Source organism: Engraulis encrasicolus, chromosome 7, assembly GCF_034702125.1.
Source record: "Engraulis encrasicolus isolate BLACKSEA-1 chromosome 7, IST_EnEncr_1.0, whole genome shotgun sequence".
NCBI lineage: Eukaryota > Metazoa > Chordata > Actinopteri > Clupeiformes > Engraulidae > Engraulis > Engraulis encrasicolus.
This window is the reverse complement of record NC_085863.1, coordinates 45,926,671-45,943,607: the sequence shown is the minus strand read 5'-3', so window position 1 is coordinate 45,943,607 and position 16,937 is coordinate 45,926,671. Positions and strand designations below refer to the sequence as shown.

Here is a 16,937-nt window from a genome sequence, read left to right as displayed (position 1 = left end):
GTAACAGTACAAGTCCCTGCGGGCAGCATATTGTTTTCAAATGCAATTGCCTCAAGCGCTGTGGTGTTGAAACTCATTGTCGGGGCTGTAAATAGTATTCACATGGGCATAGTGTGTGTGGGGTAGGGTGGGCTCAGGGGTTGGAGGTTGGGGTGTAGCATGATGCAACAGTGATGTCACACAAAATAACCCTACACATGGACATGTGAATATCATCAATGTTGTGCCTTGGGTCTTGAGTCTGACAATGTCCTAATGTGCACGTATCATGTTTAGATTCTCAATGACAAGTGACAGGTCAAGTGCTGGAGGTGAGAATGAATTTCCCCTTGGGCACAATAAAAGTCTATCTACCTACCATAAATGAATACAAAATACATACACACATAGGAACAAAACATAAGCCTATACAGATAAACACTAATGTTTATAGCAGACATGACTGCTTTAATAATCCATATCAAATTCAATATTCACCAATTTTTAATTGAATGCTAACTAAATAATCCTGCATGATATAAGCAATTATATCAAATATATTTTGTGACATGCATGCTAATTGGCAGACCTTGCTGTCTGTGCTGTGTAATTTCATTTGATACAGATTAGTCTGTCTGGGCATGGTTACCTAACAGGAAATGCCCTTTATTGATGCGCAAAGGGCACGTTTCTAATTTAAGATGTAAAGTTACTTCCAGTGCTCTGGTGAACCTGAAAGTCTGTATTGGAATAGAATAGTGTATGAGTGTGTATTGTTTACAAGAAAAAACATGCAGACAATGTTTTGACAATTTGTGTCAGATAATTGTTTTTTAATGTTTTTTATGTAATTATGTTTTTTTTGTCGCTTACTGTGAGTAGAATTCATGATTATCCTTGCTAGAAGTAGTACAGCAGTTATACCAAGGAAAGTCCTTTCAAGATACCATAGTTACTGGCGGCTATATGATGGCTTAAAGAGCATCCTATAGATTATGCGTCTCTGTCAGTAATTTTAAACAAGAGCCATGGCAAACATTACTGATGCATGAGGACAATTTCCATAGAACAGCCCGGTTCCCCTAGCCAGGCCGCGCCTCCCCTAGTCAGGCCAGGAGCAATACAAACATTGTTTCTGAGCTCCGGGAAAATCGGGAATTCCTCCCACTTTGTTGTGAAGCAAACAATTAGTAGCAAAACAAGGGAAGGGTCAACCATGCCATTTGGGAAATGTTAATTGTTATGCTCTTGGTCAGACCAAGTCTCAAAGAGATTTGAAAGTCGATAATCAGGCTACGGTTCCCCACCTTTCCCCTGGACTCAGGACAGTGACAGATACACTTGCACTTGTGGTTCTTTGATGGTCTGCCATGTTGGCTATCATTATGCCTATCTGAAGTGGAGAGATGGTGTCAGATTTAAAAGACTTCAGAGACACCCACTGAAGGGTCAGCTCACTGCAATGCAGCCAACAGGTAATACAATCCGTATCGCTAAAGGGATCTTTTGCCTTTCCTGATGGAAACGCCATCTCACCCTGCCTGAAACCCAATTACTGCAGATTAACAGTTTATTTACACCATGGCTGCAGCTGCATTATTGGTATCGATCCTGCCTCCCCCTTTAATGGCCCACCATAAACAGGCAGGAAATTATCCTCAGATTGTTTTCACAATGTGACATTGCATTAGGCCATTGATTCCCAACCAGGGGTACGTGTACCACTAGGGGTACGCGAGTACACCTCAGGGGGTACGTGGACAAAAAAATAATAAGTAATATATGACATATATCGCACTGGGATATAGAGCATGAGTGAGGAGGGGTCCTAATCATATGAGAAATGTCTTAGGGGGTACGCAGGACAAAAAAGGTTGGGAATCACTGCATTAGGCTACTAACGGAGCTGATATAAGGGCCATGTGAGAGCCCTGTGATACTGTCCACAAAGAAGAATGAGATGTAAAATTAGTCAACAAGGATATCAGTAGATTTGACACATTTTGCGCATGTGGAATTTCCAGCTACGGTATTGCATTCAAAATCTCTGGATTGCATCTGTAACACTGGGTCCCTGAGCAGGGATCAGACATATTAGCCAATGGGACTTGATCACCAGCAGTGCCTGGTCTGCTGAAACATAGTCATAATCTGTATTATTTCTATAAAGTCTATGGATTTCATCTGACATCAAGTCTCCTTCAGTAATAGACCTCAGCTCCTGTGAAAGGGAACAGTATCTTACCAAGCACCGTCTCTGAGGTATCCATGGAGACAACATTACAATGACATTTGAATGAGAGAATGACATTTTAGTTTGTTTTATTCCCAAGACCTTACTAAGACGAGGCCCTAATATTAGAGGAGTTATTCTTGTGGAAGAAAAAGTCCCAGTTTCTCAACTCAAGACACAAACAAACAATGAAGTCCTTTCTCTGACATGATCGAGCCACACCAAAATAGGCCCTAGAAGTATGTCTAAGGGGTGGTGACTAAACCTTCACTTCCTGTCTCCGTCTGCATGCTTCATCCAAACACTAGGCCTAGTGGGTGTGGAGGAGGCCTATAATTAGGCCATTCCAGCCAAGCTCTCGTCTGAAGGAGCCACTCAACTCTTCCAGAGACCAGCAGTAAAGGCCATCTGAGGAAAACTATATCGGACATGCACTATTATTTACCAAGTTGTTTCTCTATTTTAAGCTCATTTGATTAGATTTTTATATTTATTATTTATAACTCTAGAATTGTATGTGTATTCTTTAATATTGTTTTGGTATTTATTCTTTAGTTGAACACAGACAAGAGAATTCTATAAACTCAATCTTTTGGACACTGGAAGAACTGCTATATTGTAGTGTGTGCTCAATATTTCTCAAGTTGCTTCTTTATTCAAAGCTAATTTCCTCAGAATAGGCTATTTATTCTTTAGTCGAACACAAAGAACTCTGTAAACCCACTCTTTTAGGTTCTGAGAGAGCTGCTGCACAGTATGGCAGTGTGCTGCACTGGCAGTTCCCTTCAGTAAATCAACCAGGGGGGAAATGAAGATCTGGAAGCCGAGTAAAACAGCTGTATTAACCTGTCACTGGTACAAACAAATAAACGTGAGAAAGATTTAGGAAAAAACTCAATATTTTATTTCCTTTTTATTACATGAGTGAACATTGAAAGCGGTACTAAATCCAGGCCGGCAGGCAGGACCTCTGGTAAAATGATGAAATGCCTCTGCCCTTGAAGGTAGATAGCCAATACACCACCTGGGAAAACAAATAGGATATGCTATGCCCACTCTGACCACACCATGGCAGTGTTTCATAACTAAACAGGAGCAACAGTTCGTCTTGACAGCAACACAAGCGTTTAACGGTGGCTGGTGTGCACATTTACGACGATGAATTGAGAGAGAAACAACTTTTCAGAGCAATGACCATTTTACGGGAACACTCATTTTTTAGAATTGTCGTTTAGTTTTCCATCACTGTTCAAGGCAGTGCTGTTTGTCTTTCTCTGCATCTTTTCAGTTGACCTTGGGAGGTTTGCTCGGGAGATTTTAGCTGCTGACCCAAAAAACAAAAGCATCCCTATTCAGTAGGCCTGCCAGACCACTGCAGTATTCTTGAAGCATGTTTAAGAAATAACAAAATGTCACTGAAATAGCCCTCCATGTCACACTTCTAAATTCACTTGCACATTTCACTTTTAAATACAGTATAAGCACAAAGAAAAATATTGTGATATTAACAAAGACACACTGAAAATAGACTATTGTGAATTCCTCTGTAGCCTGCTGTTGTTGCCAAACAAACACTGAAGAGTGATGTGGCAGAACTTCCATTTTCTTTATAGATTAATAGCATAGTAACACCCTCATATTTCCTGACCTCATACAATATAGCGTCAAACAGGAACCGAAATATGAGAGCCACAGGCAGTACATTAACTTGATCACTCTGTTAGAGGCCAATGCGGAGGCCACTGCTACCATTCATCATGATCTCACCTATTACTCATCAAGACAGGCAGCTAATGATTGACACCAGTCAATCAATCAAAGTGTACCGTAGGTGCCGTAATGGTACAGTACATACCCGTGACACTGAAAAAAGCCGGAAAATAAGCAAAACCACTAGTTACAAAGGAATAAAGGAATTAAGCTATTTCTGAACCATGAATATAACCAGTGTTAAAGCCATACTATGCAACATTTAGTGAGTTGTCTCCCCCTACAGGACAGGTCATATCCAACCAACTTGTAAAGTAGGGTTCCACTGTGGTAGAGTACGGTTCCTCCGACACAACATTCTGAAATGAGTCACTTTACCATCTTCTGACTCATGATGATGGTTAATACTAAATGGTGCATAGTATCGCTGTAAACAGGTGACTTGTCTTAGGATAGTCAGAGTGAACTATTGTGTGAAGACAGAAAAATGTGTCAGCATCTTCTCTCAGTAACGCTGGGTTGTGTTTGTTTTATAGCAAATACAAGAAAAATAGTTAGGCCTAAGGGTCACAATTACGTCAGGGCCCAAGCAGAAGAGGAGAATGTTGTATGGCACACCAAAGTGCATTGACACACATAAAAATACAAATGAAAGACACACATAGCCTACGCCAGACTTCATACGTCTCTCTCTCTGTCTCTCTCTGTCTCTCTCTCTCTCTCTCTCTCTCACACGCACGCACAAAAAATCTGACTGACATTATACTGCTACGTGAAAACAACTTACGGTACATTTATCTCATCTAATATACAACTATTTTCAGTGACCTTACTTTTGAGCTTGTGCCAAAATTGCCCCTCCCAAAAATAAATAGACAGATAAAGATATAGAAACAAATAAATAGATAAAGCACCAGCAGCAACAACAACAACAACAACAACAACAAACACAAAACAAAGTGACTGGAGATAAATGGAATTGCATGGGGTCACGCTAGCTAGCTTTATTGTCTGTGGACTAAAGCACTAAAAGTGGCTACGAATGCTAAAGCTAGCTCTGTCCTAAAGTGCGCACATAGCTGCAGGGCGTACATGAACTGCACACGTCACTATAAGTCTCAGGTTAATATACGACATGCCCGTCACAGGCATAAGGCAACACGAAAAAAAGGTACGTCCGAAAAGGGGACACCGGGACAGGGCAGGGGTGGTGCCTGAAGGGTTCACTTGATCAGTACATTTGTGCACTACAGGGTGAGGACAACATTGTTAAAGTGACACTCCGTCACTTCTAACCTGACTCTCGCCAACTGGTATGTTTCGTTCGTCTTCACGATACCATCAGGGAATACCCGACAATTAACATGTTTTCGAATGTACTCCTCATCAAAAATCCTTGCATGTGATTGGATAAAAAATATGTCCATCTTTCCAGATGTGCCGCTTTAGCCACTCACACTGAACGACAGGTGGAAGAAGAGCCATAATGCTGCCCATCTACAGAAAATCCCTCACCTGGTTCTCATGCGATGGTTGTAACCAACCATCTGGAACATTGTCAATCGCTCTGAAAAGGCGTGGGTGTGTTCAAAACAGCTCGAACCTGATTGGAGAATTCACATGGCTTTTTTTGAATCACGTACTACTTCAACCACTGACTTGTATATACCTCGCCCCACCATCCCGCCCCGTGATTCTGATTGGACAGGCTGTGAAATATCTGATTCCGTTCAGGCTCGTCTAAGATTTCCAGACCCTCGTGCGAGCTCACGAAGTTCAGCGGAAATGCACGAAGGGTCTGCATGAGAGCCAGGCTAGAAAATCCCACCCGGCTATCCTGATTGGCTCATTTGTTCAGAAATTATCTGATTTTCACGATCCTCAGATAGTTGCATGAGGAAACCAGAACGCCCTTGTGTGTAATTTGGCGAAACATAGCCAAATGGCTTAAGTCAAGTCACCCCACTTCTGGAAATAAGTTCATTTTGCACCTTCCCTTCAGTTAAATGATGAAGTTCTACCTATATCCTGTTCTTCCATAGCCTGGTTCACACCAGACGGTGTGTGTGTAGCTTTGGCGCCCCCTGGCGGAGCAGAGCTACACACACTACCATCTGGTACACAGCCATAGAGCACGCTCCGTCTCCAACCAGAAAATAGGCTGAGAATTTATTGCTTCTGCACGGCCTCCTCACCAACAAATTCCTTCAAAAACCTTCCTGTTAATCTTTAAAGAGTCAATATAGTCTCTAATCTGTCTTGTGACTCCTCAATGTGAGTTACCGTTTATATTTAAGAAATAAATGCTCCGTCTATTTTCTGGTTGGAGACGGAGCGTGCTCTATGGCTGTGTACCAGACGGTAGTGTGTGAAGCTCTGCTCCGCCAGGGGGCGCCGAAGCTACACATACACCGTCTGGTGTGAAACAGGCTAGTTCTTCCAGCCATTCTCTTAGGCTGGTGATGTTGCTTCTACTTCCTAGCTAGCAATTGACATTGAATCTTATGGGACCAGCTAGCTGCTAGCTGGTCCCATACGAGTAAATTATATATGCTAGCTCGCAGGTAGAATTTGAATTGCCAGATTCAGACAACATCTGGAAGTAGAGGAAACAAGTCCGACAGGCGGACAAAGATGCGTCAACTTGTTGCTTATTCAGGAGTAATGGCAGAAACGCGATGCCCAATTTATCCATTGTTTCCTAATAGGGATATCATGTTCCGGTAGTAGAAGCACAAATATGAAGAGAGTAACGCAAAAAATGGCAGCAAAGATTGTGTTTTAGCCGATTTAAAGAATGTGTATCAGATGGACAGACCGACGGACGGACATAACCTCTTATAGAGATGCTAGGATGCATCTAAAAGGGAACAACTCAATCTTTTATCTCAAGGGAAGGTAGAAAATTAGATTATAATGCAAAGCATTTCAATGCAATTCAATGCAATGCAATGTAATAATGTTTCCTTTCCTTCCCAGTGCACTTACATAGTGAACGAGTGGATAGTTCTGGACATGGCCAGGCAGGGTGGGTGGAGTGGCGGATAGCCCTCAGGAATTTGCACTTGTGTTCAAAGTGCGGTGGATGCACCAGTTGGCGATACTGTACTTAAACACACACACACACACACACACAGTCACACACGCGAGTGACCTAACCTTGTCATAAACATGTCATCGCTGATTGCTGTCACCTGTGGCTATAACTCCTTTTTAAACCGTTGTTTGACAGTGATTGGTTAATTTTGTCACGACTGACATGGCAGGTTTTAGACATTTTTGGAATAATACAAAGCTGGTGACATGCTTGTAAGCAGTATGGGCATTTACAGCATTACCACTCAGGAGACCTTGGATGTCTCTCTTGGTGTCTGAGTACTGAGCAGTATTTCCGTTACGTCATATATAATATACTGTATATAATCTTTGTCTATGTCAAAAATCTTGAAGTACATTCCAGAAGGGATTTAGGCATTCCATAGAGGTCATCTGACCAGTTGAAATTGTTTCCAAGGACTTCCAATTGAAATCACAACCTTTCTTTTTCTTTTTAATGTTTCTGCTAATCCAGAAATAGATATTAGGGAAAATGAAGACAAACATCCAGTGTCTCCAAAAGTTTAGAAACCTTACTGTAAGGACCTTGGAAATGCATAACCTGTGAAAATGAATACACCATCTGCCATGGGCCGAACACAATACGTCTGGTTCCGTCTTCACGATGGCCTGGGGGGGTTAAGTTCAAGTACAGTATTACCATACACAGCGAATGGTCCACCTCGCAGTGTACAGTAGCAAAGACAAAAGACACACAGGAACACTCTGCAGACAATTGTGGAGTACTGTAGACGCTGAACTGTAGAAACTGTAAATTCAGTAAATGTCTGTCAATTTGTATAAGGGTTTAAGAGGCACGTTGAGGCCCGTTTGCTTTTACTGGTCGGATCCTTTTCTCTTTGCTGTGAAGACACACGACTCATGTTTCCTTTCGGCCAAACTTCCTTTAAATCCCCCTTTTTCGTGTAGACTATCAGGAAGAGGATCTCACACCGTCCACAAACGACCACTGTGTCATGAAAGCCTCCATCCGACAGAAGTCCATTTCCTGTTTATGTATAAGGTTTGTATGTTTTGTGTGTACTGTATGTGTTTGTCAGTGAGTGTGTGTGTATAGTGTGTGTGGTTGGGGTGGCTTGTGTGTTTAGACTCAGGCTGGATTAACCATGGTTGTCAGGCTGCTGGGAAGGTCTCGTTTTTCTCGACTCATTTTCTTCTTTTCTTTTTTCCAGGAAAAGGCAAAGAGGAAAGGCGCTGACATGCACTGTGTTACGTTAGGTTACGTAGGGGAGCAGGGTCCTTCTCGAAAGCATGTCATTGGCAGACACAAGGAGGCCAAAAAGGCCTAAAGCCAAACTCATGTGCCCCAAATATCCACTGTGACCAAGCCTCTCAAAGAAAATGTCACCGGTCACCGCACAGAACGTCATCTGATGGGCAATACCGAACACACTCTGCTCAGTACCGACCACCTCCATCTACCTCTTGATTGAGAAGAGAAAGAAAGATGGGCACTGGAAGAAAAAACAGCCATTCTTAATTCTTAACGCAAGTTTCTTTCCTCCTTTCTTTCCTCCGTATTGTCTTAGAGTGTGTAAGCATGTGTGTATGTATTTCTTTGTGTGTGTGCATGTGTGTGTGTGTGTGTGTGTGTGTGTGTGTGTGTGTGTGTGTGTGTGTGTGTGTGTGTGTGTGTGTGTGTGTGTGTGTGTGTGTGTGTGTGTGTGTGCGTGTGTGTGTGCATGAGTGTTTATGTTGAGTAGTAAAGGGAGTGAAAGAGAGAAGAGTACTGCAAGGAGGGCACAGGAGGAGCGAGTCCCAGACGTGAGTAGCTCTCTCTGGTGGACGGGAGGGAGACTACGCAGACTCTGGCTGTTCTGTCGCAGGGGGCTCTGTCGCAGCAGGGGGCTCTGTCACAGCTGGGGGCTCTGTCACAGCAGGGGGGTCCACGTTGTTGTTCTGCCCATCCTCAATGGCCGCCTTCTCCTTTATCAGCTCATCATTGCCCTCACTGTCCGACGTGGTTCTCCTCAGCCTGTTTGCAAAACAAAATGGACACAGCACTGGCAGTGAGTGAGTGAGTGAGTGAGTGAGTGAGTGAGTGAGTGAAAGATTGCTAAAAAGAGATCTGAGGAACAGTTGGAGTGGGAGTGGGATAGCAACACAGAAAGAAAAGGAGAAAGAGACAGAGACAGAAAGAAATACAGACAAGGCTGGAGGGTGAGAGGAGGGCGGAGAGAGAGAGAGAGAGAGGGAAAGCATAAGCGATAGAAATAGATATGAAACACAAGAGAGGTATAGAGCAAGATGGGAAAGAAAGAGAGACGGGAAGGGTGAGAGAGCTTGGATTTCTGATGGCAAGATGCCATTTGCACCATGTCATCTGAGGTAATGTACCCGATCTAAAAGCATAAAAGATGTGTAAGTAAATCTGAAAAGGGCTTAAAAGGGGAGACGCAAAGGCCAATTCAAAGTGGTGGAAAGCGGGTGAACCGGGAGGGAAAAAAACAAAACAATTGAAAGTCAATTGGGAGGCAATGCATTTTATTTGCTTGGCTCTATTTCAAAGCCTGTGCCCCTACCAATAGGCCACACTGGGCTCTTAGCAATACCGCAACAATCTTTAAAGACTTCAGCTACTAGGAAATAATGGGATGCTAATTTCACATGGTTAATTTTCCACCGCATCACTTCATGAATACTAATATGATATTGTTACAGTAATTTCACATGGCACTTTAATGGACACTAATTTAAAATACAGTGAGTTACTTTTGCTTGGAAGAAGCAGAATGTGAATGCTAACTTCTCATCACTAATTTCACATGGCAGCACAGCATAGATGCTAGTTTCAACATTGCCAATTCCACATGACGGCAGTTAGTAGCCTATGTGGATGCTAAATATCATACGACTAATTTCACCCAGAAGCTTAATGTGGATTTTAATTTTAACATGTCAGTACTAGATGGAAATCAAACTATGCCTACTACGCCAACGAAAAGGTGGTAGGCCGGAGGCATAGACCTGCTGTTCCCCGGCCGTACGATTTGGCACCAAATTCCTCTCGGTTTCATTTGATTTTGCAGTGCAATATGGGATGCTAATTTTTTGCATACATTTCAGGACGGGGTGCTTACTTCTCTCTGTTGAAGATCAAGAAGTCTCTTTGGACGCTGTCCAACCGCTGCTGCAGCTGGCAGTTCTGTGGAGTACAACAGAGGAGAGTTAGTCAGTCAGTGGACACTGGACAGTGGAACATATAGGCATACAGATACAGTAGTTAGCCATGTTAACGTATAACAGTGGTTGTCAACTGGAATGGTTTTGGGACCCACAATCTTCTATGACCATTCACTTGTGACCCCAATTATTTGACGTTCTGTTGGTCCATGGGTCAGACAGAAACCGTTTTGCTGTTTGGAGTGTTTGCATGTGACTGAAGTTAGTTGACCTTATTGCTCCTCAACTCCATTTATTCTAAATATCAAAAATGTCACCATACAGTACATTTGGGAATATACAGTACTGGTGTTTTATTCATTCATACAATACCACATCTCAATTTTAAGACTGGCAATAAAAGGGTTCATTAACATTTTTAGACCACAGTTCCGTAACCCACCCTGAACCCCTCCGCCCTGGTATAACACATGGCCTGCTTCCCCCTTACCTTCACATAGGGTATACATAACTTTCCATAACTAACGAACGAACACACGCACACACACGCAGGCACAAACGCAGGCACGCAGGCACGCACGCACGCACGCACGCACAGGTCTTATTTAGGTTGGAGAAGGGCTGTTCATTCACCCCACTTACCCACCTGAGAATAGACCCCTTACAAGTCCGACTTGAACCACTCTCCACTATGACTACAAAGCAGGTCCTTCCAGTAATTCTACCCTCCCCAGACACACACGCACACACACACACGCGTGCACACACACACACACGCACGCACGCACGCACACACACACGCATGCACGCACGCACGCACACACACACACACATAGATACACACAGACACACACAGAGGCCCCTTTAGGTAAGCCATATCTGGGCCAGTCGTGTGCCACATCCAGCCCCTGCTCACTATAACTCCTGACCTCGGAGCAGCAGGGAGAGGACAGCAGAGCGGAGGAGACCTGATGGCCCCCGCTGGGCACCAGACAACCCCCCTCTACTACCCCCTCAGCCTCATGGAGGCACGTAGAGCACCGGACCCTGTCACTCAGACACAGGATGTGTGTCAGTGAACGTGTGTGTGTGTGTGTGTGTGTGTGTGTGTGTGTGTGTGTGTGTGTGTGTGTGTGTGTGTGTGTGTGTGTGTGTGTGTGTGTGTGTGTGTGTGTGTGTGTGTGTGTGTGTGTGTATGTTTGTGCGTGCATGTCTGTCTGTCTGTATTTAGTTGTGTCTGGTGTGTGTGGGTGTCTGTATGTGTGTAGTAGTGTATGTGTGTGGTGTGTGTGTATGTAGTTGTGTGTGTGTATTGGGGNGGGGGGGGGGGGGGGGGGGTGCAGTGCAGTGGAGGCAGGTGCAGTGCATTGCAGGGGGGCATCCATGGCTGGCAGACATCCAGGCAGGAGACGGAAGGTGGAGGGGAGGGGTGTGGTGGGAAAGATGGAGGGGAGAGAGAGAGAGAGAGAGAGAGAGAGAGAGAGAGAGAGAGAGAGAGAGAGAGAGAGAGAGAGAGAGAGAGAGAGAGAGAGAGAGAGAGATAGAAAATGTGGGGGGATCATGTGAACTAGAAGTGGAAGAGGAAATCATGTGAACTGGAAATTTCTCCATGGTGATAAAAAAGAGATAGGGGTTAATGGCTCAAGGCGGGTGAGAGAGGGAGAGAGAGGACCATCTTCTGTATTAAACTAGAGATTTCCATTGGGGGATGGAGGATGAGTGAAGCTGGCAGGCTGAAAGAGGGAGTGGAAAGAGGAGAGAGAGAGAGAGAAAGAGAGAGAGAGAGAGAGAGAGAGAGAGAGAAGGGAAGGAAAAGAAGAAAAATAAAAGCCAGCAGGACCCATCGTAGAAACAGTGGTCATTTCAAGAGAGGAAAACTCAAAGTAGGTGAGAGGAATGTGGTGATATAAGATATTATTTGTGAACAATAAAGAGGAGAGAGAGAGAGAGAGAGAGAGAGAGAGAGAGAGAGAGAGATGGTGAGAGCCAAAGACATGGCGAGAGAGAAAGACGGGAAAAGAAGAAAAACTAGAAATGCATTCTCACAGAAAATGCTGGAAGCGGGCTTGCCTTTTGGGGCAGAGATGAAACAAAGTACTATTGAGAAAACAAAGCTAAAAGAAATCTTGGAAAAACTCCATCCACCCAGTCAGAAGTTATGGGCCAAACAATTCAGCCATCTTGGATTCAGCCATCTTGAAAGTGTTGTAGCTCTGCGTTTTGGGGATATACTAAATGACATAGATGGTATTTTAAGTTGGCTAAGGAACACTGCATATGATATAATTTTGAAAATCAACATGGCTTCGAGCGGGATTAGAACTCACAACCTCCATATCTGTAATCCATCCCCTTTGCCATTGATATTAAATGACATACAATACATGATATTTGAAGTTGGCTAAGGAACACTGCATATGATATCATTTTGAAAATCAACATGGCTTCGACTGGGGTTTCGAACCTCCAACCCCCATATCCCTAATTCAGCACATTTGCCATTCATACTAAATGACATACATGGCATTTTAAGTTGGCCAAGGAACACTGCATATGATATACTTTTGAAAATCAACATGGCTTTGACTGGGATTCGAACCCCCAACCTCCATATCTGTAAATCCAGCACATTTGGCCATGCATACTAAATGACATACATGGCACTATAAGTTGGCCAAGGAACACTGCATATGAATGTAATTTATGAAAATCACAACATGGCTTTTGACTGGGTTTCGAACCCCCAACCTCAATATCTGTAATTCAGCACATTTGCCATCCATACTAAATGATATACATGTATGGCATTTTAAGTCGGCCAAGGAACGCTGCATATGATATAATTTAGAAAATCAACATTTCTTCGTGTGGGTTTCGAACCCTCAACCTCCATATCTCTAATGCAGCAGCATGCATTACCACTAAGCCAAGCAGCTAATTGTCATGCATAGTCCAGCAAGACTATATTACATTGCATTGCAGAGCTGAACAATGGACTTCTAGAATGCTTGCTCGCACCTGCTCGTTAAGAATGGAATCTTGAGACAGTGACAGTTGAAATGGAATCCTTCACTGGCTGCACCTGTTGTGATTGACTGAAAGACAGTTAGTATTGAGCCTTTAACAGGGGAGAAAATGAGAATGAGTTTTTTGTCTTTACAACATCGTTGTAAAAAAAACTAAAAGGAGTTGGCACGTGTCCTTTTCACAGATCGGAGTCATGCTTGTGTGATCTCTCTAACAGTCTTTGAATGAAGTTTATAGGTTAAATTTTTAGGCACAAATGGACCTCCGTGTGGGACATGCGCTGATCTCTTGAAAAAAAATGCACTTTTCCAAAGACTGGGATTCTCCATAGAGCCAGGTCTGTTTTTTTTACAAACCTGCCATTTAAAAAGTATTGGGAGTTGGGAGATGAAACTTTGACAATTTGGAGACATCCCATAGAGCTCGCTAACAACGCGTCAACTAAACTTCTAGGTGAAAGTGTTGATGTTTTATGACCGAAAAAGCCTCCTACACTCTAATCTCTAGAGTGGCGGAACTTTGGTTCATGAAGGTTCCACCACAGTTTTCAATGGAGACCCAGGCTTTCACAAAATCGCCAAAAACGGGAAAACGACAAGAGACACGGAAAAGCCTATTAATATACGCGATCTCCAAGCCGAGCCGGTCGTTTTAGTGTTTGAACGGTGTCTCTATCTCGAAAGGCCTAGGAGGAGATCCATTTTCTATTTTGCTGCTGCCCTGCACAAGACCAATAATAATAAAACAGGACTTAGAGATTACTATAAACGGGCCTTGCTCTGCAAGGGCCATGCTCTGCATGGTCCTTGCTCCGCAAGCCCGCTTAATAATAATAACTAAACAGGACTTAGAGATTACTATAATCGGGCCTTGCTCTGCAAGAGCTCTGCTCTTGCTCCGCAAGCCCGCTTAATAACTAGAAATGCATTCTCACAGAAAATGCTGGAAGCGGGCTTGCCTTTTGGGGCAGAGATGAAACAAAGTACTATTGAGAAAACAAAGCTAAAAGAAATCTTGGAAAAACTCCATCCACCCAGTCAGAAGTTATGGGCCAAACAATTCAGCCATCTTGGATTCAGCCATGTTGAAAGTGTTGTAGCTCTGCGTTTTGGGGATATACTAAATGACATACATGGTATTTTAAGTTGGCTAAGGAACACTGCATATGATAAAATTTTGAAAATCAACATGGCTTCGAGCGGGATTAGAACTCACAACCTCCATATCTGTAATCCAACCCCTTTGCCATTGATATTAAATGACATACATGATATTTGAAGTTGGCTAAGGAACACTGCATATGATATCATTTTGAAAATCAACATGGCTTCGACTGGGGTTCGAACCTCCAACCCCCATATCCCTAATTCAGCACATTTGCCATTCATACTAAATGACATACATGGCATTTAAGTTGGCCAAGGAACACTGCATATGATATAATTTTGAAAATCAACATGGCTTTGACTGGGTTTCGAACCCCCAACCTCAATATCTGTAATTCAGCACATTTGCCATCCATACTAAATGATATACATGGCATTTTAAGTCGGCCAAGGAACGCTGCATATGATATAATTTAGAAAATCAACATGGCTTCAGATGGGATTCGAACCCTCAACCTCCATATCTCTAATGCAGCGGCATGCATTACCACTAAGCCAAGCAGCTAATTGTCATGCATAGTCCAGCAAGACTATACATTGCATTGCAGAGCTGAACAATAGACTTCTAGAATGCTTGCTCGCACCTGCTCGTTAAGAATAGAATCTTGAGACAGTGACAGTTGAAATGGAACACACTGCACCTGTTGTGATTGACTGAAAGACAGTTAGTATTGAGCTCTAGACAGGGGAGAGGATGAGAATGAGTTTTTTGTCTTTACAACATCGTTGTAAAAAAACTAAAAGGAGTTGGCACGTGTCCTTTTCACAGATCGGAGTCATGCTTGTGATCTCTCTAACAGTCTTTGAATGAAGTTTATAGGTGAAAGGGTTCAGGCACAAATGGACCTCCGTGTGGGACATGCGCTGATCTCTTGAAAAATGCACTTTTCGAAAGAATGGGATTCTCCATAGAGCCAGGCCTGTTTTTTTTACAAACCTGCCATTTAAAAAGTATTGGGAGTTGGGAGATGAAACTTTCACAATTTGGAGACATCCCATAGAGCTCGCTAACAACGCGTCAACTAAACTTCTAGGTGAAAGTGTTGATGTTTTATGACCGAAAAAGCCTCCTACACTCTAATCTCTAGAGTGGCGGAACTTTGGTTCATGAAGGTTCCACCATAGTTTTCAATGGAGACCCAGGCTTTCACAAAATCGCCAAAAACGGGAAAACGACAAGAGACATGGAGAAGCCTATAACTGTACGCGATCTCCAAGCCGAGCCGGTCGTTTTAGTGTTTGAACGGTGTCTCTATCTCGAAAGGCCTAGGAGGAGATCCATTTTCTATTTTACTGCTGCCCTGCACAAGAGAACCAATAATAAGAAACAGGACTTAGAGATTACTATAAACGGGCCTTGCTCTGCAAGGGCCATGCTCTGCATGGTCCTTGCTCCGCAAGCCCGCTTAATGAAAGCCAGCAGCAGGACCCATCGGAGTAACAGTGGTCATTTCGATTTGAGCAGAGCCGCAGGGCGATGTTTCAATCAACCTGTTCCTGGAGAGCAGAGCTGTCACCCCCCATTTAACAGGCTCCGAGAAACCTGAGAAGTGGAAGGCTGCATCGTGTGGCCAAGATAGGGGAGTGAAGTGAAAAGCTGAAAGCCCAGCTGGAAAACCCCAACTCCCATTGTCATTATGACACGGCACACAAGTGCACACTGCACACAACAAAACTGCATTTATATCTCACCCGTGCAAGGGGGCGCCCCAAGAGAGCAGTGCGGCAGGATGGTACCATACTCAGGGTACCTCAGTCATGGAGGAGGATGGAAGAGAGAGAGAGCGCTGGATAATTACGCCCTCCACAAACCTGGCGGGTCAGGAGTTGAACTGGCAACCTTTGGGCTTCAAGTCTGACGCCCTAACCGCATAGCCATGACTGCCATGAGTGTACAGTATAGGTCATCCTTTCCTTCTCTGCCTCTTTCCTCTCCACTCCTCTCCCTTACATCATCTCTACACCTCTCCCCCTCTCCGTTTCTCTCCTCTCAGATTTTCTCTCCATCTCTCATCCTCTCTCCTGAGCATTCTCTCATCTCATTTTCTCTTTATCCCTCTTTTTCTCTCTCCTTGCCCTTTTCCATATTCTCGTTCTCATCTGCTTGCCACTCATTTATTCTCTTCCTCCTGTTTTTCCGTTCTTTTCCTTGCCTCCCTTACTTTCTCCACCACCATTGCTTCCTTTACCTGTCTACTGCCCCCTCTCTCACTCTCCTCCCAACCATCCATTGTCTGTCTCTCTCCTCCTGTGATCTCACCTTTCCTCTTCTCTTGATACACCTGAAATCCAGTCTCAACACTTTTTCGCGACTACCCCCTCCTCTTCCCTTGCTTTATCTCTCCTTTCCTCCCTTTCCCCGCCCTCTACTCCCTTTCCCTATTCTACTCCTCCCCTCTCCCTCCTTCACTCTCTCTCCCTTCTAAATTTCTTCTCTTGCTCCTCTCTTACTTTCCTCCTCCTTTCCTCCCTTTTCATGTCCTCTACTCCCTTCCCCTAGTCTACTCCTCTCCTCTCCCTCCTTCGCTCTCCTTCTCCTTCATTTCTTCTCTAGCTTCTCTCTCTCTTTCCCTTACTTTCCT

At 43.7% G+C, this 16,937-nt stretch overlaps 1 protein-coding gene across 1 annotated transcript in view; it reads right to left on the bottom strand.

Annotated features, from left to right (window-relative positions):
• Positions 1 to 8,733: 8,733 nt before the first annotated feature.
• stk32a (serine/threonine kinase 32A) overlaps positions 8,734 to 16,937 on the bottom strand; it is an 81,629-nt gene continuing 73,425 nt past the window's right edge. The window contains exons 12-13 of the mRNA XM_063202602.1: positions 10,120 to 10,184; positions 8,734 to 9,014 (exon numbers count right to left, since the gene is read on the bottom strand). Coding sequence (XP_063058672.1) covers positions 8,837 to 9,014; positions 10,120 to 10,184 — 243 coding nt within the window. The 3' untranslated portion in view covers positions 8,734 to 8,836. The remainder of the gene's footprint in view (positions 9,015 to 10,119; positions 10,185 to 16,937) is intronic.